Source organism: Papaver somniferum, chromosome 6, assembly GCF_003573695.1.
Source record: "Papaver somniferum cultivar HN1 chromosome 6, ASM357369v1, whole genome shotgun sequence".
Taxonomy (NCBI): domain Eukaryota; kingdom Viridiplantae; phylum Streptophyta; class Magnoliopsida; order Ranunculales; family Papaveraceae; genus Papaver; species Papaver somniferum.
Window position 1 is genome coordinate 4204438 of NC_039363.1, and position 24277 is coordinate 4228714.

Genomic DNA, 24277 nt, shown 5'->3' on the forward strand with positions numbered 1-24277 from the left:
ATTTTTTTTGTTAGCTGATAGCCCATATAGGGCTATTAGTCTGACCATCCAATTCACAGCCGGTTGTAATAAAGAGAATAACTTCAAAACTCGGCCTGAGTTGAGCTCTGATCGGCGCAACTCGGCGACTTTTTCTTCGATTTTTTTCGATCTCCGAGATTCAAAGCAGTAATTCAAGTGAAGTATTTCAAAAAAAATTTTGTTCTACAATGATTGTTGAGTATTAATTCAAGTGCTTTTAATGGATCCTAATCCAAAAACTACTTCGATTGATCCAAGTTTGTCTGAAATGGGGTATTTAGGTAATTTTATTTTGATATTGGAAAAATCAGATTACATACTTTTGGTTGGTAACCTTGCCACAAGCTGAATTCCAACACCTTTTTGAATAGCAATACCTAATCTATGAAAAATAAAGCTACCAACACCACTACTAGCATCATTACAAACTAAGCAGTTCTTCAAGCGCTTAAAAAAACATAAAGTATCCTCACCTAATTCCCCCAAAGTAGAGAAAGCTAAAATGCCAATCCCATATCCAAGTGAAATGCACTTATCCAAGTATTTGGTACGTTTTCGTGCAACATCATTAGAAATAGCTTTGCCGGAAAAAAAAAAAGAGCGAATACCTTCACCAGTGAAGGGAGATACCCCTGTAACATCCATGCAGACATCCTTACCATTTTCCCAGTTGAGGACGAGGATATCAGCCGGCAGTAGGTCTTTGTCGTCATCTGACAGGAGCCCAAGAGAAACTTCCTTGCGCGCAGGAACACTAGCTTTGTAACAAATGTCGACAACCACATCACTTACAAAGTCATGTCGAAACTTAACCCCAACATACTTAGCACAATGAAGTGCATGATCTTCATAAATATCCATAGATTTGTTACAACTAGAGCATAAACCATTCTCAGCAAACAAAGGAAAAACTGGTCTGGGACTTTCCTCTTAATTGCATCAAAATAAGTAACTGCCGGGGAATGCATGGGGGGGGGGGGCAGTGTCATTAACGCAATAAGAAGAAGGTAATCCACATATCTGAATTAAATTCTGCAGCGCCAACTGATAAGCTGAGCCTTTGTTTGTTGGGAATAAGTTACCAAGAATCACCTTTTGCACTGAAGTCGTCTGACTCTGAGAAGCAAGGTAAAAATAGGCGCGAGTGTCAGGCATGGTGTAAATTCCCAAGCCACCATCTTTGATAGGCAAGGTGGCTAATCTCTGCTGAAAAGGTCCAAAACCAAAGCCATCACCATGATAAGAAGTCTCAAGTACTTAAGCAAATGATCGTCAAAGACCTCGGAAGCTTGCTGAAGGGCAGCGGGATTTGTAGTGTGCAATGCAAAATATAATCTAGAAACACCGGTGCAGTTGCGAAGTAATAACATCTCGCTTTGAGGATCCTTGAGTTTTTTGATGGCAGATATAAGTTGAACCGTCTTGTTCACTCTACTCAGCATCATGTCACTGATAAATTTCAGATCCTAACTCACAGGACCACCCAAAAGTTTAACACCATTAGACGGCCTACCAATGTCAGGAGGGAAAACACAATCATCAATACTTCTAGGATCCATAGACGGCCAGAAGACTTCTGTTTTCTTAATATTGAGATGTAAACCTCTACTTGGTCCTTCAGGTTCTATAATATGCAAGTCCTTAGACACCTCAAGAGTATCACCAATGATTGTACCGTCGTCAAGGTACCAGAAGTGCAGATCGAGTTTACAACTTGAAGCAATAGTCTTCACTAGAGGGTGAAGAGTCAAGGCAAACAACAAGGGACCGAGAGGGTCACCCTGTTATACTCCAAGGGCAGACGACAAAATGTATTGATCATAGTAAAGTTTAGCAGGTCGCATATAACAAAATTCTACCCATCGAGATATACCTGGACATTGGAGACGAACCTCCTTGATGATTTGAGATCTTCTCACCATGTTGAAAGCGTTAGAGAAGTCGATAAGCAGCATTGACATCTTGTCCGAGTGATCTTTCAACTCAAGGATACCATTTACAGCGTGTAAAATACTTTCCCCTCCAGCAGGAACACCAACCCCAAATTGATAATCTCCTAGATAAGAGGACATATCCTTCGCAATAGAAAAAGCAGCCACGTTGGAAACCAATCTATGCCAAACCGTGCCAACTGCAATAGGCCGAATACCCCCTCCAGGCTTGAGTAACAGAGTTAAGGGCACACTGGCTATGAACTCTCCCAACTCCGCCGGGAATTTGCCAGCTGTTTGAGGGTGAAAACGGTTTTTGATGATTTCGGTAATTTCGGGCGTGTGGGTGAGAAAGTAGTCTAAAACCTAAACAATGTACTGCAAGGAGTACTTTAGATTCGAGAGATCAATCTATACAAATCCGGCCTAAACCAAGAAATGGTCGTTCCAGACTTGCTTCGGTCACAAAGAGGAGGAGAAGGGTTGGTTTTGGGAGGGAAGCGAAGAGAGTGTTGAGACTAGAATAATTGATTATGGAAGAGTAGTTGTTTTGTGACTTGTATCAGAAAGTGGGAACCTAATAGATGGGAAATCTAGCAAACGTTTTCTGAGTGTTGTATGATCCTGAACAGAACTTGTCGTTCGGTGGAAATAGCTAATGCCTATTTATACAAGTCGAAGTGAAACATACTCTGGTCTCATTAAGAAATGGAAAACGGGTGAGTAAATGGGAGGAGGTGGTAACCGGTAACGCTTGGAATTTATGTTCCATAACAGAAAGCGTTTCACCATTACTCACTGCATTTACTAACCGCCTCATCCTTATGACACTTTCTTATAACGAGTATAGTGTACGCCGCACGCTGTAAACCGCCAACCAATACCCAATGAGCATCCCCCAGTTTGTGACATTTGTTGATGTCTCGAGTGTTTTCGTGGAAAACATGTACCATGTTGTTGTTGTCTGGAAAGTTGAGATTGGGAGACTTGCCGGCTCGGTGGTGACCTTCAACGGTCGAGATTTTGCATCTTAAAAGGAAGGTAGTCGTTGATTATTTCAACCTTTCGTTTGGTATCAAGTGGCATGAAAGTATGATCAGTATGGCTTTAACGTGGCCCAGTTTAGGCGCGGCCAAAAGTTAGGGTTTTGGCTTTGTTTAGGCGCGACCAAACTAGGGCCAAAGGTTTCCATGTGTTAGCTGGTAACCTTGGACGTCTAAGATCTGCATCTTAGATTAAAAGTGGTTGTTGGTTGTTGCAGGCCTTCGTGTTGGTATCCGCATAGGGAAGGCCGGCATGGTATGGCGCGACAAGGTGATTGGCATGCCATTTGGCACATGTGGGATTGCATGCCTTGGTGCGGTTTGGTGTGGCCAAAACTAGGGTTTTGGGACAAAGGTTACCATGCACTGTTTGGCGACCTTGGACGGTTAGTATTTGCATCTAGGATTGGTAGCCGCATGAGGAAGGCCGGCATGGTGTGGTTGGCATGCCATTGGCACATGTGGCATGGTATGCCTCGGCGCGGTTTGGCGTGGCCAAAACTAGGGTTTTGGGACAAAGGTTACAATGCATTGTTTGGCGACCTTGGACGGCTAGGATTTGCATCCAGGATGTAAGGGTGGCCGTTGATCGTCGCACGCTTTCTTTTTGGTAGCCTCATAGGGAAGACCGGCATGGTATAGTGCAGCAAGGTGGTTGGCATGACATTGGCACATGTGCCATGGCATGCCTTGGCGAGGTTTGGCGTGGCCAAAACTAGGGTTTTGGGCCAAAGGTTACCATGAGTTGTTTGGAGACCTTGGACGGCTAAGATTTGCATCTAGGATGGAAGGGTGGTCGTTGATCGTCACACGCCTTCATTTTGGTAGCCGCAAAGGGAAGGCCGGCATGGTGTGGTTGGCATGCCATTGGCACATGTGGCATGGCATGCCTTGGCGCGGTTTGGCGTGGCCCAAACCACGGTTTTGGGAAAAAGGTTACCATGCGTTGTTTGGCGACCTTGGACGGCTAGGATTTGCATCCAGGATGGAAGGGTGGCCATTGATCGTCCCACGCCTTCGTTTTGGTAGCCGCATGGGGAAGGCCGTCATGGTGGGGCCAAGGCCAATGGCGCGGATGGCTTGGCATAGTGGGGCCAAGGGTTTGATACAGACGGCTTGGCATGGTGGGGCCAAGGCAAGGTGCGGTTGGCTTGGCATGGCGGGGCCAAGGGTTTGACATGTCATTGGCGCATGGTACGGCTAGCATGGTTGGGGCCAAGGCAAAGCGCGGTTGGCTTGGCATGGTGGGGCCAAGGGTTTGGCATGCCATTGGCGCATGGTGCGGCTAGCATGGTTGGGGCCAAGGCAAGGTGCAGTTGGCTTGGCATGGTGGGGCCAAGGGTTTGGCATGTCATTGGCGCATGGTGCGGCTAGCATGGTTGGCATGCCTTGGCGCGGAGATTTGGCTGGCATGGTTTTCCATTGGCACAGTGGTGCGACTGGCATGGTTGGCATGCCTTGGCGTGGAGATGTGGCTGGCATGGTTTGCCATTGGCACAGTGGTGCGGATGGCATGGTTGGCATGCACTGGCGCGGAGATGTTGCTGGCATGGTTTGCCATTGGCACAGTGGTGCGGATGGCATGCCTTGGCGCGGAGATGTGGCTGGCATGGTTTTCCATTGGCACAGTGGTGCGGCTGTCATGGGTGGCATGCCTTGGCGCGGAGAAGTGGCTGGCATGGTTTGCCATTGGCACAGTGGTGCGGCTGGCATGGTTGGAATGCCTTGGCGCGGTAGCATGAGAATTAGGGTTTGGCATAGATGTTGTCGGTCAATGTTAAGGGTACTGCCGTGGAACATGACACATAAAAAAAAGGTACCCTGGTAATTCTTACATATGCATGTTGATCGATTCAATAAATGTGCTAATGGTCATAGTGACGTCATGTTAGTTGTACGGTTTTACGTTTTTAAACCTAAGCTAAAAACCACCATCAACACCAGCCAACCAAAGATTGACAACTCCTGTAATCGAAGCGAGTAAAATATCTGCTACAACATCCATTTCCCCACTCGTCGCATCAACTAAATGTTGTGCCATCAAACCATCTCGACCGCATGATGTTCCTTTAGGAAAACTCTTAATAGCTCCCAAAACAGCACGACGATCCACAATAATTGGGTCCGTAATAAAGTCATCACCAGAAACAACCGGAGGAGGCTTTGTAGGGTGTTTGTCTTGCAATTCCAAAAAACATTGTTCATTGCAGGGGGACTTTCCACTAGAATAAAGTACTTTGATCGCAGCGCCAAATTGGCCACAGCTTATTTTCCTACGACGTGTTGTCAAGTTAGCCAAACCTTGCTTCTTCTCATTTGATTGTCTAGGCCCATTTAGAGGAAGAGGTAGCATTTTTTCCACCGAAGCCCAACAACCATTGGGTTCCTTCCAAATTGATAAAGCCTGGTTTATAGCTGTTACTTGAAGCCGTTTCCGTTTCCCTGACTTTGCCTCGGCTGCACTTTTTGGCCTGTAGAGAGCTAAAGTACAAATGGGGATAAGAATAAGCTGTATCCAAGACGTCACATTAGCTGGATTGGTGATGACTTTGTTGAGACAGGATTTCAGAGCTCTCGAAAAAGATAACCGGCACTGGTGAGGGATGCAAGTTACCGTCGCGAACTTTCATTAGGTAATGAACATTTTTCTCAAATAATTACTTCAATCGAATTACCTGATGATTTGGTTGAAGAAAGTCTAAATCCGTGGAGATTCTCATTGATAGCTAGACTTAATTTACAACAAATCAAATTTGTTGATGTTGTTGTTATTTTAAGAAGTCAATGGAAATTGGAGGGTGAAGTTAGAATGATTCCTTTGGGTAGAGGTTTTTTTACGATTAAGCTTGATAATCATAGAGATAAACAATACATAAAGTCTCAGAGTTGGGAAGTGTTAAATCAAGTTCTACAAATCAGACACTGGGTATCCAATTTTCGTCCTGCAAGCCAAAGAACATCAAAAGCAATGGTTTGGGTCAGATTTCCTGGTTTAGGATTGGAATTTTGGAATGAGAAGATTTTGTTTACTATCTGTAAGGAAATAGGTACTCCAATGAAAATAGATTCTTCCACAGCTAAATGTGAAATGGGTTATTATGCTAATGTATTAGTTGAAGTTGATTTTTCAACACACATTCCTAGTAAGGTTTGGATTGGAACAAAGTATGGTGTCTTTTTTCAAGATGTTCTAATACCAAATTGTCCTAAATTTTGTACTTCATGCAAGATAGTAGGTCATCTGAATTCTGAATGCAGGTTTGAGAAGAACAAAAGTCATGTTGAAAATTCATTGGAAAATACAAAAATTAATACTCAAAAAAAGGAGAAACCGACTCTTGTACCTTTTGATATTTGTAATCCTCCATTGCAAGTTGATTTAATTATATATAGTATAAAAGTTACAGTTCAAGAAAGTACTTCAAACAGTGAAACTGTTGCACAACAAAATATATTCAGTGCTCTGGAAACTGAGTTACAAGAAGAAAATATTGAAGAAGAAAAAGTGGAAACTCCAAGAATTCTTAAAGTAGTTGAAGAAGGAAATCTTAACAATAGTAGTGTTAAATTTTTGAATAGAAAAGATGGTACAGTGGTTGATATGCCAGTTCAGGTTACTTCTTGGTTTAAAATAGTAGAAAAGGAAATGGTGACTTCTGCTGCAAGTACATCTTCTACAAAGAGCCCAGCAGTGAATGCAAAGGTACGTAAATGGTTTAGTTCCAGCAAATAATAAATAAAATTTCAGAAAGAATCCTGGTAAAGGGGGTACCAGGAAACCCCCATCTAAATAATGAAGATCCTTTTTTGGAATGTCAGGGGCCTTAAAAGGTTAAGTGCTCAGAACAAACTTTGGTCTTTAATTCATCAATTTAGTCCTTCTTTAGTATGGATAGTTGAACCCAAGGTAGTGTGCAGTTCTTCTTTTTGTCAAAAATTAAACCTTCTAGGAATGGAAAAAATGGTTATCCATAATTCTAGTCCTGGTAAAAACGGAAATATCTGGTTATTCTGGAGCAAAAATATTAGTCAGCCACAAGTTATTTCAGTTTCAAGTCAGATGGTAACAGTCAGTGTTGGTGATGTATTGGTATCAGGAGTGCATGCACATGTTAAAGTAGTTCAAAGAAGATTCTTGTAGGCTGAAATGCAGATTATCAGTTATTTAAACAAACCATGGATTGTACTTGGTCATTTTAATGTTGTCTTATCTGAAGAAGAAAAAGTTGGAGGAAGACTTCCTAATAAAAATGCAATGTTGGAATTCAATGAATGTCTAAATCAGTGTGAATTACTTCGAACTCCTAAAACGGTTCTACAATTTTCATGGTCAAATTGTCAACAAGGTAGTAATTTTAGAATTCTTTGTGCATTGGATAGGGTATTTTTCAACAAAAAATGGTTACAACTTTATGGAGATTGGGGGTACAAGATTGGTATGAGGATTGTATCATATCATGCTCCTTTGTTGGGAGGTTGTGCTCGTATTCCTAAACCCAAGAATATACCAAGAAAATATCAAAAAATGTGGATTAGTCATCCTGACTTCTTTCATGTGGTATCAGATTTTTGGGAAAAAACAATTGTTCGAGATCCTGCTTTTCAGTTCTTGCAAAAACTGAAGGAATTAAAAAAGATTTTAAATAAATGGAATTAGAAGGTCTTTGGATATGTCAATGTTAATATAAGAGAGGTTCAAGAAAGGGTAAGGCTAGCAACATAATTTTTTGATAATAATCCATTTGATGAAGAGCTTAGTTAAGGCTCAAAATGAACATGCAAGTAGAGAGGTTCAAGCAAATACAATGTTAAGAAAGAAATCTAGAGTTAAATGGATTAAAGAAGGATCTGCGAATTCAAGCTTCTTTCATACTAATATGAAGATTATAAATTCAAAAAATATGATTAGTGAGCTTAAAGATAAAGATGGTAATGTGATTGCAGATCAAGAAAAAATTGCAGAGTTATTAGTTAATCATTTCCAAGGGAAATTTCAGTATAATATTGTGGATTGCGATGACAAGTTATTAGATGTGATTCCTAAAGTCATGAATGAGGAAGATCATAAAATGTTGGATGGCATTCCTGATGAAGAAGAGATTAAAGAAATTGTCTTTGACATTGATCTAGAGAGTGCTCTAGGTACAGATGGTTTTTCTGGTTTATTTTATAGAAGTTGCTGGGAAATAATCAAGAATGATTTAATTAATGCTATTCAATTCTGCTAGAAGAGAAAGTTTATACCCAAAGAAATGAATTCCAGCTTTCTAGTCTTACTTCCTAAAATGCAAGGAGCTAAATCTACAAACAATTTCAAACCAATTGGGTTAAGTAATGTCTTCTTCAAAATATTCACAAAACTAATCACTAAAGAATGAGTGGGATAATGAAGAAGTTGATATCACCTCAATAAGTAGCTTGTGTAAAAGGTAGACGTATACATGAGCAAATTATGCTTGCATCTGATCTTGTCAATGAAATGAAATTCAAAAGGAGGGGAGGAAATGTACGTATAAAGCTTGATATTTCTCAAGCTTATGATACAGTAAGTAGGGAATTGTTAATAAAGGTGTTAAAACATATGGATTCTCTTCTTCTTGATATGAATGTATACTAATATTGTTTAAATCAGCAAGGATATCGGTAATGGTTAATGAAGGTCCATGTGGATTTTTTCCTATGGAGAGAGGTTTGAAACAGGGTGACCCCTTATCTCCAATACTATTTGTCATAATGGAAGAGGTATTAAGCAGAAATATATCAGCTTTGGTGGATAGAGGAGAGTTGCAGCTAATGGTCAACAAAAAAAGGTATACACCCTACACACCTTTTCTTTGCATATTATGTCTTCATTTTTAGTAATGGGGGAAAAAGAAAGTCTTAAAAGTCTACTCAAACTACTGGATAACTACCAAGCTAGCTCAGGCCAAATAATTAACAAAGTAAAGAGTAAGCTTTTTGTGGATGGAACTTCACAACAGAGAACACAAATGATCAGTGAACTCTTACATATGGAAGTGGAAAAATATCCAGATAAATATTTAGGTGTGTATTTAGCACCTGGAAAGATTACAGCTGCAATGGTGTGGCCAATAGTATAATTACTTCAAAGCAAGTTAGCTGCATGGAAAGGTAGAATTCTCTCATTTCAAGATAAACTTGTTCTGGTTAAATCAGTCCTTTGTAGTGTTCCTATTTATAACATGTCAGTTTACAAATGGCCTTCATCGGTGATTAAAGTTTGTGAAAAGATAATTAGGAACTTTCTATGGTCTGGTGATGGAGATACTAGAAAATTTAAAACAATTTCTTGGGGCAGAGTGTGTACTCCATATGAATAAGGAGGTCTTCGCATCAAGAGATTGGAAGTAATCAACAGATCTTTATTGATGAAGATGATGTGGGGCATTATTCTTCTCTGCCAAATTTAAAGATAAATATGGTCCATGGTCTGAAAATTGGAAGCAGTCTTCTGTTTGGAAGGGGTTGAAATGGGCCTGGAATGCACTAAAAGAAGATCACAGGTGGTGTGCGGGTGATAGATCACAAATCTCACTTTGGTTTGACATATTGTGTGGTGAAAGTTCTTTAATTAGTGAAATTGGCTACACAGATTATGTTAAAGATAAAAAGGGCATGAAAGTACATGATTTAATTCATGAAGGCAAGTGGAGAATTCCAGATGAATTACATTTTTACATTTCTGAAGCAAATTTGCCAATGTTAAGTGCTGGAACAGATAAGAGAATATGGATTGGAGGCAAAAATGATAAATTTTCAACAGCTGATGCAGTTGAGAAAATAAGAAGAAAAGAAACTATATTTCCATGGCCAAAATTCATTTGGAAAAAATTTCTTCATCCAAACATTGCTAGTAATATCTGGAAATTACAGCAAGAGGTGTATGTTGATGATGTAATTATGAGGAGTAGAGGATATGATATGGTTTCAGCTTGTTGTATTTGTGTTGAAACACTAGGAAGTATGCATCATACCCCGTGGGAATGTCATTTCAGTGTGGCTATCTGGAGTTGGCTGAATGCAGTATTTGGCTTTGCTAATCCAACTTCATTTGCAGAAGTCTGCAGAGCAGCTGAGAAAAAAGTCCAATAGTGAAACAAATATGGATGACAACATCTTGCGCAACCATGAAAGAGTTATGGTTTCAGAGAAATGTAAATCTATTTGAGGAGAAGAAACCTACACTTAATAGGTTTAAAAGGAGAATTTTACAAATAGTGTATGAAGGAGGTTACAGAATGGATGGTGTCGGTTGGAAGCACATATATGACAGTCAGATATTACAATTTTTCAAAATTAGTGCTGAAGATTGTCCTTCTCATTAGTTTATGTTAGTTTTTTGATGTCATTTTATTTGTAATGTCAGTTTAGTTATCTGACTTTTAGCTTCTGTTTTGAGTCTGTCCTGTAATTTAGTTGGCTTTGGCCTTTCAATCAAATAAAAAATGTGTGATATAGCAAAAAAGAAAAATTTAATTGTAATAAATCAGAATTTTAAACACGATTAAGATCACCTTTTTTTTTGCTCTGTAACTTCACAGCTGCACTGAGCATGCAATTCTTTTTATGACTCAGGTCTGACTTGGGTATGTTTCGTGATAAGAATTCTGGAGGATGGCACACAACACCATTTACGCCTTTCTGTGTTGTGTAGGTAAGGGATGGCAAAAACTATAATAAAATTGTCTTGAGACCCTTTTCCCTTAGCTTTAAATAAGATGTAGCTAATGGAAAACACTCACCATAGTGTAAGTACATCTCCTCACGTTTCTTGGTGACAGTAAACCAAATTCACAAACAAGAATAATTACTTGTCATCAGTTGCTGGCTACTTGCTGGGTGTACCAGTGATGTGGCACAAATTTTTCAACTGTTTATTTTTTTAGTTATACGTTTTGAGTCAGAAATGCTATTCTTTAAAAACACATTAGAATGTCCACCTAAAAGCGTCAAGTTGTGCATAGAAATATTCAAAATTTAGTTGTCATCCGTCGCACATTCTGCAAATTAGTGTTTACTCATAGGAAAACTTAAAATAGGTTGTAAGATCGACACAGATAAATCTGTTTTTTTTTGATCGGTCGAAAAGAGATTTCACTAAAAAAAGGCACTTAAGAGTGATACCTCAACCCAATGATTATAACCGAACAAAAAAGGGGAGTCGAAAGGGAATTCGACTACCCAAGTAAAAATCACAAAAACTACGGAGACCGATACAAGAAATCTCATAAAGAGATCACCATATTCACCTTAAGCCCTAACATCCTTATGTTTAATTCGGCCCAAAAGAAACCTTGTAATTTTATATCTCTAATTAGGCTTGCCAAAGTTTTCTTTTTGTTATCTAAGATTCTAGCATCTCGCTCTTTCTATATGCACCACCATATTGCAACCGAGATGTTATTCCATATTCGACTAAGCATTTCATCTCCCCAATTAAACTTCCAGGTCTTCATAGATGTGGTGATGTTATGATCGTAAGTTCATAGGAAGTTGCACCCTTCAACAAAATAATCCCATACTCTCCGGGTTCTCCAACATTCATAGAACAAGTGCGAGCTCGATTCATTATCCTCTTCACAAAAATGACAAACACTAGGGTATCCATACCTCTTCATAAAAGCTTATCCGCCGTCATTACCCTATCATGAGAAAGAAGCCAAAGAAAGAAATTGACTTTTTGTGGGTAATCATGGATCCAAATGGTATTAGTTGGATAATTCGGCTCGTTTTGATCACCATCTTCTCCAATTCTATCCTTCACCATATATTGACCAAGATCACTTCCAACCCATATTTGGGTATCCATAACACCTTCTTGAATCGACACAGACCTATTCTATTATATAAAGAAAACTAGCTTTACTGTAGCAGATGAAGCTGCAAAAATTTCTTTCCATTTTTACCCTTGCTTCATTTTTATTCTATAGATATATAGGGGGTACTACCGTAACTTCGATTAAATTTAAGACTAACCCATTTTCCATTACTGAATCTCTGACAATCAAATTTATTGATCAAATCGTTAAAAGTTTTCAACTAATTAAATCTATGAACAATCGATCGAAGTATAAATTTCTAGATTCATCAAATAATGGATAGCTAATAGAACCAAAAATAAATAAATCTATGGTCTTGTTTTAATTCATAGGGTAATACCTTAACAATGATAAAGATGGGAAGGAGATGAAATGTTATCATAAGGATTTAGGGAGAAAGAAAGATCACGGCCAAACCAGAGAAGGATGCAAAAAAAAAATAAAGAAGAGAACAAGGTGATGGAAACGTTCACCAGAGAGAAGAAAGAAGAAAACATAAAATCGGGTTTAGGTTACGAAAAATGAGTCATTTGTCCAAATATTTTTAAATCACGGTTTAAATGGACGAGTAAAAAATAGTTTGGGTGAAATGGCCAAAAAAAGAAAATAGTAACTTAAATTTAAAAAATAGCAAGGATGAAACTGGATACATCTTGTGTAAATTAAAAATAAGAAAAAATATTTGAAAATGGGCACGATGAAACTGGTTACATCCTGCCTATTTTTACATTTTTGTCCATTTAAACACCATTTCATCCAGGAATTGTTGATATTGGTCTTTTTAACCAATTTTGTGTTTAGGTTAAGAGTTTGTACTCTTAGATAGGTTGTAGCACGTGCACACGTGCGGTGAATTCTTCCCCGTAGAAACATCACGATTAGCATTCTCAGATTTTATGCAGTGTGAAAAGTTCCATTTTTTCTTTCTGAAACGTGAATTTTTACGTATCAGTCGTTTACGAACCAAACGGCCGTCCAATTCAAACTGGGAACCGGGTCGTGAACTTTCTGAGCTTCACGAATAATAAAACTTACAATTGAGGTTTGAGCCTGTGACCCTAGTTAGTAATTCGGGATTCGGCAAACGTACGGAACGGCAAACGTACGAGTATTATACGGTTTTGTAAAATTCAGATTCGGTCCAAAATTCGGTCAATGGGACGTGATTCGTCAGTAATTCGGAACGGCATACGTACGTGTATGATTCGATTTATAAATGTGAGTTCGGTTCTGAAAATTCGGTATCTATATATAATAAATAATTTGTATTTATAAGGTCATAGACCAATTTTTATGCATATGTGTGAGTTATTTAAAGAAAAAATAAACTTAATATGATGATATTAATAATATATACAACATTAGTTATCCAAGAGGACGTTGTATGGTGGTTTAGATGCTTGGTTAGTGAGTTTGAGATCTCTCTCACCTTCACCTTCAAATCTCTTCAGTCGTTTTTATTTCATAAAAATCACAACACGTCTAATATTCGGTCGTGTATGCTCGGGAGGCAGTAAAGCCCAAAAAATGGAGTCTTTGAAAAGTAAAAGCTAAAGAATTTATGGCGAATTAAACGGACGTATCATTCGGGATACGTAAAATTCGTGAACGGTTCGCGAATAATTCGGAAATGCCACATAATACGCGACTTGGGTTCGGAGTTGCAAACGTACGCGAATAAGACGGTAAAATTCGTGATACGGAAAAATTCGCGAATGATTCGCGAATCATTCGCCAACTTACTAGCTAGGCCTGTGACATACAACTACTTACTGGTCTACAATCCACCAAGCCAAGCGTTACTTGATGCTCATACAGAAATCTTAGATATATTCATGTCTAATACAGAAATCAGACCTTTCAACCACAGTTTACTAGTAATTAATCTTTATTTTGTATTTAGTGTATGCCGAATTTTGTATCTCGAACTCATATCTCTAAAACGAATTATATACATATATATACCGTTCTGTATCACGAACCGTTGATCGGATTATTGATCGAATTTAAATTTTATAAATCCGAATAATAGTCGTACATTTACCGTTCCGTGCATATGCCGAACTCCGAATGGCTAACTGGGCACGGAAGAAACAGTAATTGCCACCAACTTTTGTCACTATGGCTACCTGCCCATGAATAGTGTATGTTAGTCGAAACGTGTATCACATTGATACCAACATTATTACGTTAACAGGAGACAAATTATTCCCTCGGTTTTAAAAGAGATACTACTATTCTTTTTTTTTCGATTTGGTCCATTTTTAGGTTAAAATAAAAAAAAATGATAATATCTCTTTTTCTAAAACGGAAGTTATATAATTTATTTATTTAACATATACCAATAGTTGATTAAGAATTCGAGAATGGAAGGATCTTTGTTAATTTCCTAGCATCCGTGAAAACTTACAAATGATCATGTGATAGTTTATATCCTGTTTGATTGGCATCCCGAAGCAAAAGTATTCCTATTTCTACGGATCAGAAATAGTTTTTAGAATTTAGAAACAAAAATAATTTGCTTCATAATTTTTTTTTGAATTTGCTAAAATCATTCTAAGACTTAGTTCCGATCTAGCCTTTGCAAAGTTATCTTTAAAAATGTAACAAAACACCTACATGCGAGATCTAACACCATGTTTGATCGTTTTTTTTGATCTTACTCATCTAGATCCGATCAAAATCATCCGATTTATCTGGATCCAACTCAATACGTTTGTTATTTTGAGTCAGATGAGTAGGTTTGTTATTTTGAATCGGATCTGACTCATCTGACTCAAAAATATATGAGTTAGTGGTTTAGTCCTAAAAGTCGGGGGCATATTCTTACCCTTCCGAGTCAAAATTTAGGTCAGAGCCAGGTACCAAGTTAAATATGACCCAAAATAAAAAATAAACAGTCTTACACTTGATTTATGAGGTTGACTCAGATCCAAACGCAAACAAAGTCCGTATGAGTAAAAATTATGAAGCATCCGGCCAAATTTTCAACTCACTTACGAAAGTAAAATATTAACTTTATATAAAAGTTTCACTTCTAGACGGTGGTGGGACTTGTACTAGTTATGACCAGCCTTATCAAACATATGTGGTGTTGGGGACCAGACATGTACCCAACATAAAACCACATGACTGACTATAAATAACGCCAAGATGTTGTCCCGAATCCCTCCATAGTCCTACTGTGCAAAACAATAGTCGACTTTGCACTTTGCAGTATTTTTAAGCTAAACAGATCATTTCATGTATATAGTTTAGAATTTCTGCTTGAATGTTCTGAATGCCCCAAATTCTTCTCGAGCTCCAGATATTCAAAGACTATCACGCTACCATTAGCAGGCAAGAGTGTGCATGAAAATATATGGGCTCAACATCTTCCATCAATCATATATCTCCCTTTTACCTCTCCAACGGTATCTACTATCCAGATATCACTTAATAAGAGATAAGTTTTGGTTCCGTTTCAAAGCTTATTGACATTGACTCCCCACTCCAACCACTAGGGCAAAGTGGTTGTCTTAGTGGATGATCATAAATTCATTTCAAAACCAGCCCTTTCTTAACCACGTATTGACATTGTCACATATTCTTGGCACATGAAGCATGCCAATGTTAAATATTCTTAACTTGCCATCTCTACTCTATTGTTGACCTTGAAACAAAAAAAAAAAAAATTAGTTAAAAAGATTAAAATCAACAATTTCTGGATGAACGGGACATTTAGACTTTGATACTGTTTAAATGAACAAAAATGTAAAAATAACCAGGATGTAAACAGTTTTATTCATCCTACCCATTTTCAAATAATTTTTCTTATTTTTAATTTACATAAGGATGCATTCAGTTTCATCATTACTATTCTTTTGGTGTCCATTTCACCCATAATAATTTTTATTTGTCCATTTAAATCATATTTTAAAATTATTGGACAAATGACCCGTTTTCCGAATAAAAATTTGGAACCATAAATCATAATTTAACTAGACAAAGGTCATCACCTTACCTAACAAAGAGATTAGTTGGGTTGGAGGTCACTCTCTGTTACGTAATCTTGTACCCACTACCCACTATACCCCCCAAGTTAAACAAATGTACACACCTACGTTGTGTTTTCATAACCATTAGATTTTGGTCAATGAATCAAATGTGAATATTATGATGCATGTGATGAAGATTTGATCAGTCACTCTAGTTGTACATCTATCATTAAATGGATTTTCCAGCCTATTCATTTAAGATATTTGAGACAAAACGTCCCAAAAAATATCTTCATCTATAAAGATGATGACCTATAAACTTATTTCCTTCTGCACCATAACAATAACAACTACACAACTACTCCTACATCTCAAAACAACATATACTTCCATCACCACTTGCTAAAAATAGTAGTGCTATATATTTCATCATCAAAAGAAAATTTTTCTTAGGGGTTTTCTTCTTTGTTTGATTCTGTAGTCTCGTAAGAGGTATATCGTCATGTCATCTTCGGCTACGGCAAGCTCATCCCTCAGTTCACACAAGCTCAGGAGAATCCAAGTTCATGGTGATCATCAACAACATAGAACATCATCTCCATCCCATGTTGTTGTTGGGGGTCTTACTCATCTTCCATGCAGAATGAGTATAATGAATTCAATAAACAAACATGTTAACTTCTTGTCATCATCATCAACAACAAATTCAGGGACTCACTACTCATTCAACAGATCATTTAAACCACATAAACGCACCACTCACATGTATGACAAAAATCGTGATCATAATTCTAAGCGAAATAGATCTTCTTTTTTTTTTTGCCAATTTTTTTTTCTCATTTTCTTGATTTATTTTGCATTAATTAGTTGAGTTAATTATGGTGGTTATGAATTGAATGCAGTAGGGAACTGAATGCAATTGAGAACATACCAGCAGGAACCCCACTTCCAACTCCTCCTGGTCCTCCTAACTCTGGATGGTAATATTTATAAATTCAACTACTTTCTAAATTTTTCTCATTTTTTTTTTAATTTATGATTGATCAGCAACTGTATAACTTAATTAAACTTCATTTCGATTGATTAATCAGGTTTAACTGGATCCTATGGACTGTAATACCCATGCTTTTCCCTTTCTTCAAGAACAAAATGAGTCCACTAATGCTTCTTAAACGTAAGTATAGCAAGCATATATATATATATATCCAATTGATCAGTAATTTGTACTTGGTGGAATTTTAATTTAATTTTAATTTTTTGATCACCAGAGAAAGTAGACACAGTAGTGGGCATTGTAGATCATGCTGCTGAGGTGCTTGAAGACGTAGCGGAGGAGGTAGTGAAAATAACAGATGAATTTGAGGATAAAGTACCTGAAGGTAGTGCACTTAAGAAGGCAATGTGTTCTGTTCATGAAGTTGCAGTAGAAGCCATTAAAGTTGCAGATTTAGCTGAAGATCTCGTTGACAAGGTACATACCTACTATTACCCCATTTCAGGAAAGTGACACTTCCATGATTCCATTTTTCGTTTTTGCTAGAAAATAGGTTTTCCTGAAATCGGAGGGAATATACTTTAAATTCGATTAATTAACTTAATCAATCTCTTATAAAGTTTAATCTCATTCAGTATTTGCCTGGGGATGGAAATTAAGTTGACCATGCACAATAGCAATAATAAACAAATATATAGATTAAAATTTACGGTCCGCGAGTTATAACCCCAAAGGTGTCACCATCCTTTCACAAAAAATCCATCAAAACAAAAGTAACATAAAAACCCAATCAAAACAAAATTAACACAAAAACCGCCAAATTTAAATGTTAGTTTCATCAAATTTTATTTTGATTTCATCAAATTTTATGATGAAACCAACATTTAAATTTGGGGTTTTTGTATCAATTTTTAAAAATTGAGGGTTTTTGTATCAATTTTGTTTACGATGGAGTTTTAATGGATCCCAATATTTGAGTAGGATTTTTGTACCACAAGTTTGTTCACCTTGGGTATTTATGACTAGTTTTGTAAAATTTAAACTAAATTTCATATTTCATAACGTGTAATTTTTCTTTTTCTGTTAAATGTTGGATCAACTTGATCTTAATTGAAGTAGTAAGTTAGCGTATTAGCTGGTGACGGCTTTGGTCAAGTAATCTGAAAAACTATTCCATAATATATAATATTAATCATGTTGCCGTGTCAGGTGGAATAACATGTATAGTCGACTAGTAGTAGTTTGAATTTTAAGATCTATATTTGCAAATTCTTACTCACAGACATGATTCTACGCATCTACTACAAGTTAATCATTTGATTAGTTGGATAAAAAAATGGCAAAAAATGTCATATGTCCGAATATTTATAAAACATAGTTTAAATGGACGAGTAAAAATTATTATGGGTGAAATAGACACTAAAACATAACAAGGATGAAATTGGATTCATCCTGACTTAAACTTAAAATATAGTAATGATGAAACTGGATGCATCCGATGTAAATTAAAAATTGGTCATTTCAAAACGGAAAATTGGTCATTTGTCCAAAAAATTTTAAAACATGGTTCAAATGGACGAGTAACAATTAGTATGGGTGAAATGGACAAAAAAAAAATAACAAGGATGAAACTGGATTCATCGCGGCTTAAACTTAAAAAATAGCAAGGATGAAACTGGATGCATCCTGATATAAATTAAAAATAAGAAAAAATATTTGAAAATGGGTAGGATGAAACTGGTTACATCCTGACTATTTTTATATTTTTATCCATTTGAACAGTATCTTTTTAATTTTTGTCCATTTAAACAGTATCAAAATGTACAAGTCTTTTTCACCCAAAAATTATTGATTTTGGTTTTTTTAACCAATTTTGTGATTTAAAAATGGGTAGGATGAAACCGGTTACATCCTGGTTATTTTTACATTTTTGTCTATTTAAACAGTATCAAAATTTAAATGTCCTTTTTACATAAGAATTATTAATTTTAGTCTTTTTAACCAATTTTGTGTAAAAAATAATAACAAAACGATTAAGAAAATTGAATAATTTAATTGAACTGTATATCTGTAATTCAGAAATAATTTTCAAGAGCGAGACAACATTTGTTGTGGACGACGGCTTAAAAATATCCAGTTCTTGACACTACTATACCACGGTTTTAGTTTTAGTTTTTGAATGTGAGTTGGCGTGAATTTAATGTAGTAAAATGTTACGATGATGTAGGGTGAGGCATTAGAGAAAAAGATGGAGGATTTGTTAGAGAAGCAAGAAGCAGAGGCAGCAGCCAAGGGCCAACAACAACAAAAGGTAATATGCCCAAGAAGTCCAGACAAACAAAAGGACATGTACACAGTTACCATATTGTTATAGATGTGAGGTTATGATTAATGATCAGATTTGTTGAGCTTTGGGCTTTGCCTTTCAGTGCTAGCTATCCTAATGGTTATTTTAAACTGGAATGCAGGCAGAAAGTATAGAGAAAAAGATGGTGGATTTGGCACAGAAGCATGAATCAGTAGTTACAGCAGCCAAAGAGGTAGAGGCGGACATGGAGGATTTCGTAAAAACAACTGAAGCCATGGCCGCAGCAAAACAAGAACTAAAAAATGCAAAGTCTAATAAAAAAGGATCAGCTTAAATAATTAATTAGTTTTATTTTTATAATTAAATAAATCAAACATATAATTAAACTTGTTCATTGGCTCTATTTCATTCATGTGCCTCTTGTACTTCTACGGTTAGATTGATTCTCTAGTTAATTATGATTAAATTTCTTGATAATTTAAATGATTAAGAACATAAAATTTAATACACCGTCATCCTCTCCAAAATTGTGTTTATGAAATCTCAACTCGATATGATATAATATACTGATTAAAAGGATATGAGAAAATCAATGCTCTAACTAAAATTTAAATACTTCCAGACAAACACAACCAGAACTCCACTAAAACTGAGACCCCCATTCTAGGATAATAACGAACAATAAAATTTGGGTAATGTGGCTGGTCTCACAAAATAATCCTCAAATGGCAAACTCGGTTTTAATACAACCTTCTTTTAAAAAAAAAAAAAAAAAAAAAAAACGCAAACTCGGTTTTGACTTTTATCCTATACGCGTTCTTATAACCATTAATGTTAATTTTTTTCCAAAAAGGACTAACCAAAGTAAAGAACGGCTTCTTAAACAACGGAACTTTCTAGGTGATATCATTTTGCTTTGCTAAAGGGAAGACCATTTACTCGGTTAATTGCGCATTACTTGGCAGTTTTTGATTCCCACCGCGGTGATCAGCTCTTTCTCCTTAAATCCCCTGCCTAACTGAAGTCTTTAGCTTCCAGCAGGCTCTCTCAGTCTTTATAACTACTTTTGTTTTGTCTTCTTGTTTTTGTGTTCCAAAGTCTCGTTTCGTACCCTCCTCTACATCTCTATGATTAAACTCATGTTCAATGTCGTATACAGCCTGAACATATCACCAGCCAGCACCTGCGTAGTGATTTCATTACATTTGATTAGTCAATTACACATGGTCAACAAATTTTAACATTCCAGACAATTGCGTCTTAAAATCTTTATCTCTCTATATAAGTCTTCAACTTCTTGCTTTAGCATTACAAAAATAACAACTACGTACGACAACTGTGTATCAAAGCAAGCACCAGTCGTAAATAGTACAACTTCTACATCTTTCATTCTCCACAGAATTTTCTCATTTGATCCTCTATTCTTCTTATTGCTGTTCTATCATTTCTTTACAAGTAATCATGACGTCCGCGTCTATAGCAACATCGTCGATTTGTTCTCACAACCTAAGGAGAAATATCATCTACGGTGACTATCATCAAAGACACAGGACTTCCTCATCATCATTCCAAACCGTTGCCGGAGGTCTTACTTATCTTCCAATGACGATGAGGACGATCAATACAAACTTCATGTCATCATCATCAACAACAAATAAACGGACATCACACATGTAAGAAATGATCATTAATCTCTCTTCCCTCTTATCTTCTTCTTCAATATTAATTCAGTTGTTTCATTATTTATTTTTGTTACGAATAATTGCAGTAGGAATGCAATTGAGAACCTACCAGCTGGAGCCCCACTTCCTACCCCTCCTGGACCTCCTTCTTCTGGATGGTAATATTAGTAATTAGAAAAACAAAGCACTACTTTTTCTTCTTAATTTTAGTACTTTTTAATTAATTATCTGCTTAATCTTAATTAGCTTAATTTGATTGATTGATCAATTAGGTTTAGCTGGATTATATGGACTCTAATACCCATGCTTTTCCCTCTCTTCAAGAGCAAACTGAGTCCATTGCTCCTCCTTAAACGTAAGTACATATTCAGTTCAATTGAATCAATAAGCATCTACTTGTATTTTGATAACAGTTCATAACTCCTGGAATGCAATCTTTGTCTAAAATCTATGTATCTTTGGTAGACTCCTGTATATTCATCTATCTTCAATAAATCTTCTTTTCTTATCAAAAAAAAAATCTACTTGTATTTTGAATACTCATATATAGAAGTTGAAAATTAATGAGGCTTAATTAATCATAGAAATTGAAATTTTTGGGATCAACAGAGAGAGTAGACACAGTGATAGACATTGTGGACGATACGGCTGAGCTGATAGAAGACGTCGCGGAGGAGGTGGTGAAGATAACCGATCATTTTGAAGATAAAGTCCCTGATGGCAGTGCACTCAAGAACACAATGTGTGCTATTCATGAAGTTGCACAGCAAACCATTAAAGTCGCAGATTTAGCTGAAGATCTCATTGACAAGGTATCGTACCTCCTATTTTAACTTAACCCGATAAATTAGGAGTCACCGTGCCGTTTACTCGGTGTATTACTTGATGGCGGCTTCAAACTAATCTGTAAAACTAAGTCAATAATGTACATATTATTCACGCCATAGAATATATGCACATGTATATCCCCAAGTTTTCATCTTGTCATATATACGTGTTTTAATTTTTAAGTTAGCTAATCTTAGTGATGACAGTTTAGACTCTTGGCTAGTTGGTGTCATAAGTCTGCTGGCGTGCAAGATATATGCACACCAGGAACTAACCACCAACAAAGGGATAACTCATTCGGTAAATCCGAACACAGTTGGAATGGAGGGATTAGATTAATAGTAAATAAAGGGCAGTGTGTACACATGCACCAAAAAATGCATGTATTTCAATATTTATTTTTCATATTGTTCTAGCAGCCTTTGAATTGTAAACGTGAATCTGATATTAATATGCCGTAAAATATTGCAACCAATGCAGGGAGAGGCGCTCGAGGAAAAGATGAAGAATTTATTGGAGAAGCAAGAAGAAGCAGCAGCCAAAGACCAAGCAGAAGAGGAACAAAAGAAGGAGGCGCCTCAAAAGTCTTGAGTCTTGAAACAAACAGAAAAACTACAATTCTTTATTATTTTCAATGGAGTAGTTGGATTTGCTTACTAACTCTAGCCTATACTAGCTAATTTCATTCTTCTGTCTTGTTTTACTCAATGGACTTTGAATAGAATCTAGTTAAGCATGATCAAGTTGTTTACTTCCTAGTAATTAAGTGGGACGAAGAAATCAGAAGATACGATTTTACCGGGTAAGATAGCTTGGACGTAAATTAATTACTTAAACAATTGTTAGTGGACCTTTTTGAACATTAGTCGTTCAAAATTATTAAAAGAACAGTCCAATGTGCATGCCATGTGAGTTCACATTGATAATTTCAATCGCACCCGCGGCTTGTGTTCTTCGATTATGCTTTCAATTAAATCCTTTCTTTGCCGAAGAAGATAAAAAAAAGGATAATTCATACAAATGTGGTCATGTGTCCATTTAATACCGAAACAAATCTCTGAATCTCAGCCATGGACCCAAAACTTACAGTAGAAACCACAACAAAATAATAAAGGAAAAAAATGCTGGCCGAACTTCGAACCCTTACGCACTTAGGTGCGGTGAAAAAAGAAAGAAAAACGAAATGCTGGCTATGGGGTTCGAACCCATGCGCACTTATGTGTAGAAGATCTTAAGTCTTCCCCTTAAGCTCTCGGGAAAACCAGCTCGATGGCTAAAGATTGTTCACTTGGACTAATCACCTATACTGAAATGTGGAGTCGCCCGATGAACAGATATGGAACACGGTGTTTTGGGGCATCTCCTGGTGGAAGCAAGAGTTTTTAGAGCTTGGATTTCGATCAACAGTGGCCATGTTAGCAAGTGATGTTGATGCTGAAGTACCAATATGTAGTTGCAGGAAATTCTACAACCACATCCTTAAGGAATTCAATAGAATAATTCAAGTAATCATGAACATCTATTAGATCTTTAATTTGAATACAGAATAATCATAAAACTCTAACTTGGAGAACAAACAATCTTTCTCTCTCCTAAATTTCTTGTCTAAACTCTCCAAAAGATTTCTCCCTAATACAAGGTCGCTCGGTCCCTTATATAGGAATTTACACAGTGGATGACAACTAATAAATCCCTTATTTTCGGATCTGGCGTGTGTCATTGACGCACGTTTACATTGACTCTTTTCGCACGTGCTCTATGATATCGCATGGTTCTTCACACTTTTCTCGTGACTAAGCTGACGCCATTTGTTGCATCATTCTGGATATACTATATGCGGTTGTCTTCGTTCATACATGATGGTCGTTATTTCGCATGACTAATAGGTGTGCGGTATTTTACTCCTACATAATAAGAAGAAACAAAGATGATCTAATTATGATTTGCAAAATCCTGTCACTGCTGCAACTGGCGATTTGGACAAGCGGCTGCTCAAACCTGCATGCTCACCAATGTGAAGATGATGATGATGATGACTTCTCTGATGATAGCTAACTGATTATCACACATACGAGCATGATGAGCTTAAATCTTCCCATGAATCTGAACATGATGATGAGTTAATTCATATCCAACAACTAGCCTATGAGTAAAAAAATAAAAATACATTCAATCCTATTCGTATATACATGTTACACAACAAAATTTTCCACTATGGATATGTTGGGTGCAATAATCAAAAACAAGGAAAAATCAAATAAGTAAAAGTTATTGATACTTAACTCCTTTATAATGGAAGTGAACGATTTGATGAAACGGACGAGCTCCCCATATCTCCGCAACAACAACAAGGAAAAACTTTGGAAAAACCAGAGTGAGTCACGTGTTCAATACATTGCCCTTAAGACATTAGCACCCGGATACACTCAAGAGTGATGCTATAGCCCTCACAGGACGGATATCTCCAGGATAAAACACCCTACTACACCTACTACTAGCATATGTAGTAGATGCTCAACTTAAGCTTGGCAACTCCGAAAAAACCATAAAGGAAAATCTCGAACACTTGAGAAAACAATATACAATGTTTTTTCCCTTAGGGGTCCTTCTAAATATAGAACAACCCCTTTCCCATAGATTTTACAAAAGTAGT

The 24277-nt window shown here is 36.8% G+C and overlaps 2 protein-coding genes across 3 annotated transcripts; both read left to right on the forward strand.

Moving 5' to 3' along the window:
- The first annotated feature begins 16060 nt into the window (after window positions 1-16060).
- On the forward strand, window positions 16061-19597 carry LOC113286729. 2 transcript variants are annotated; one of them, XM_026535329.1, is made up of 6 exons: window positions 16061-16577; window positions 16718-16792; window positions 16904-16986; window positions 17081-17283; window positions 19034-19117; window positions 19275-19597. In XM_026535329.1, the coding sequence occupies exons 1-6, from the start codon at window positions 16315-16317 to the stop codon at window positions 19446-19448; spliced, it is 882 nt and encodes a 293-aa protein (XP_026391114.1). In that variant the 5' UTR covers window positions 16061-16314; the 3' UTR covers window positions 19449-19597. The 2 variants fall into 2 exon arrangements, with proteins under 2 accessions (XP_026391114.1, XP_026391113.1); XM_026535328.1 differs by having other exon boundaries at window positions 16077-16577; window positions 16715-16792.
- A 533-nt stretch (window positions 19598-20130) lies between these two features.
- On the forward strand, window positions 20131-22430 carry LOC113286730. The gene is made up of 5 exons (XM_026535330.1): window positions 20131-20787; window positions 20883-20954; window positions 21069-21151; window positions 21406-21608; window positions 22105-22430. The coding sequence occupies exons 1-5, from the start codon at window positions 20576-20578 to the stop codon at window positions 22213-22215; spliced, it is 681 nt and encodes a 226-aa protein (XP_026391115.1). The 5' UTR covers window positions 20131-20575; the 3' UTR covers window positions 22216-22430.
- Window positions 22431-24277: the final 1847 nt, after the last annotated feature.

Bases quoted from the DNA above. Each gene is read 5' to 3' on its own strand.
- LOC113286729 (XM_026535328.1), top strand. From the start codon at position 16,315: ATGTCATCTTCGGCTACGGCAAGCTCATCCCTCAGTTCACACAAGCTC. The intron at 16,793-16,903 runs GTAATATTTATA...TTGATTAATCAG, and splicing joins GGTCCTCCTAACTCTGGATG to GTTTAACTGGATCCTATGGA. The intron at 19,118-19,274 runs GTAATATGCCCA...ACTGGAATGCAG, and splicing joins AGGGCCAACAACAACAAAAG to GCAGAAAGTATAGAGAAAAA.
- LOC113286730 (XM_026535330.1), top strand. From the start codon at position 20,576: ATGACGTCCGCGTCTATAGCAACATCGTCGATTTGTTCTCACAACCTA. The intron at 20,788-20,882 runs GTAAGAAATGAT...GAATAATTGCAG, and splicing joins AATAAACGGACATCACACAT to TAGGAATGCAATTGAGAACC. The intron at 20,955-21,068 runs GTAATATTAGTA...TTGATCAATTAG, and splicing joins GGACCTCCTTCTTCTGGATG to GTTTAGCTGGATTATATGGA.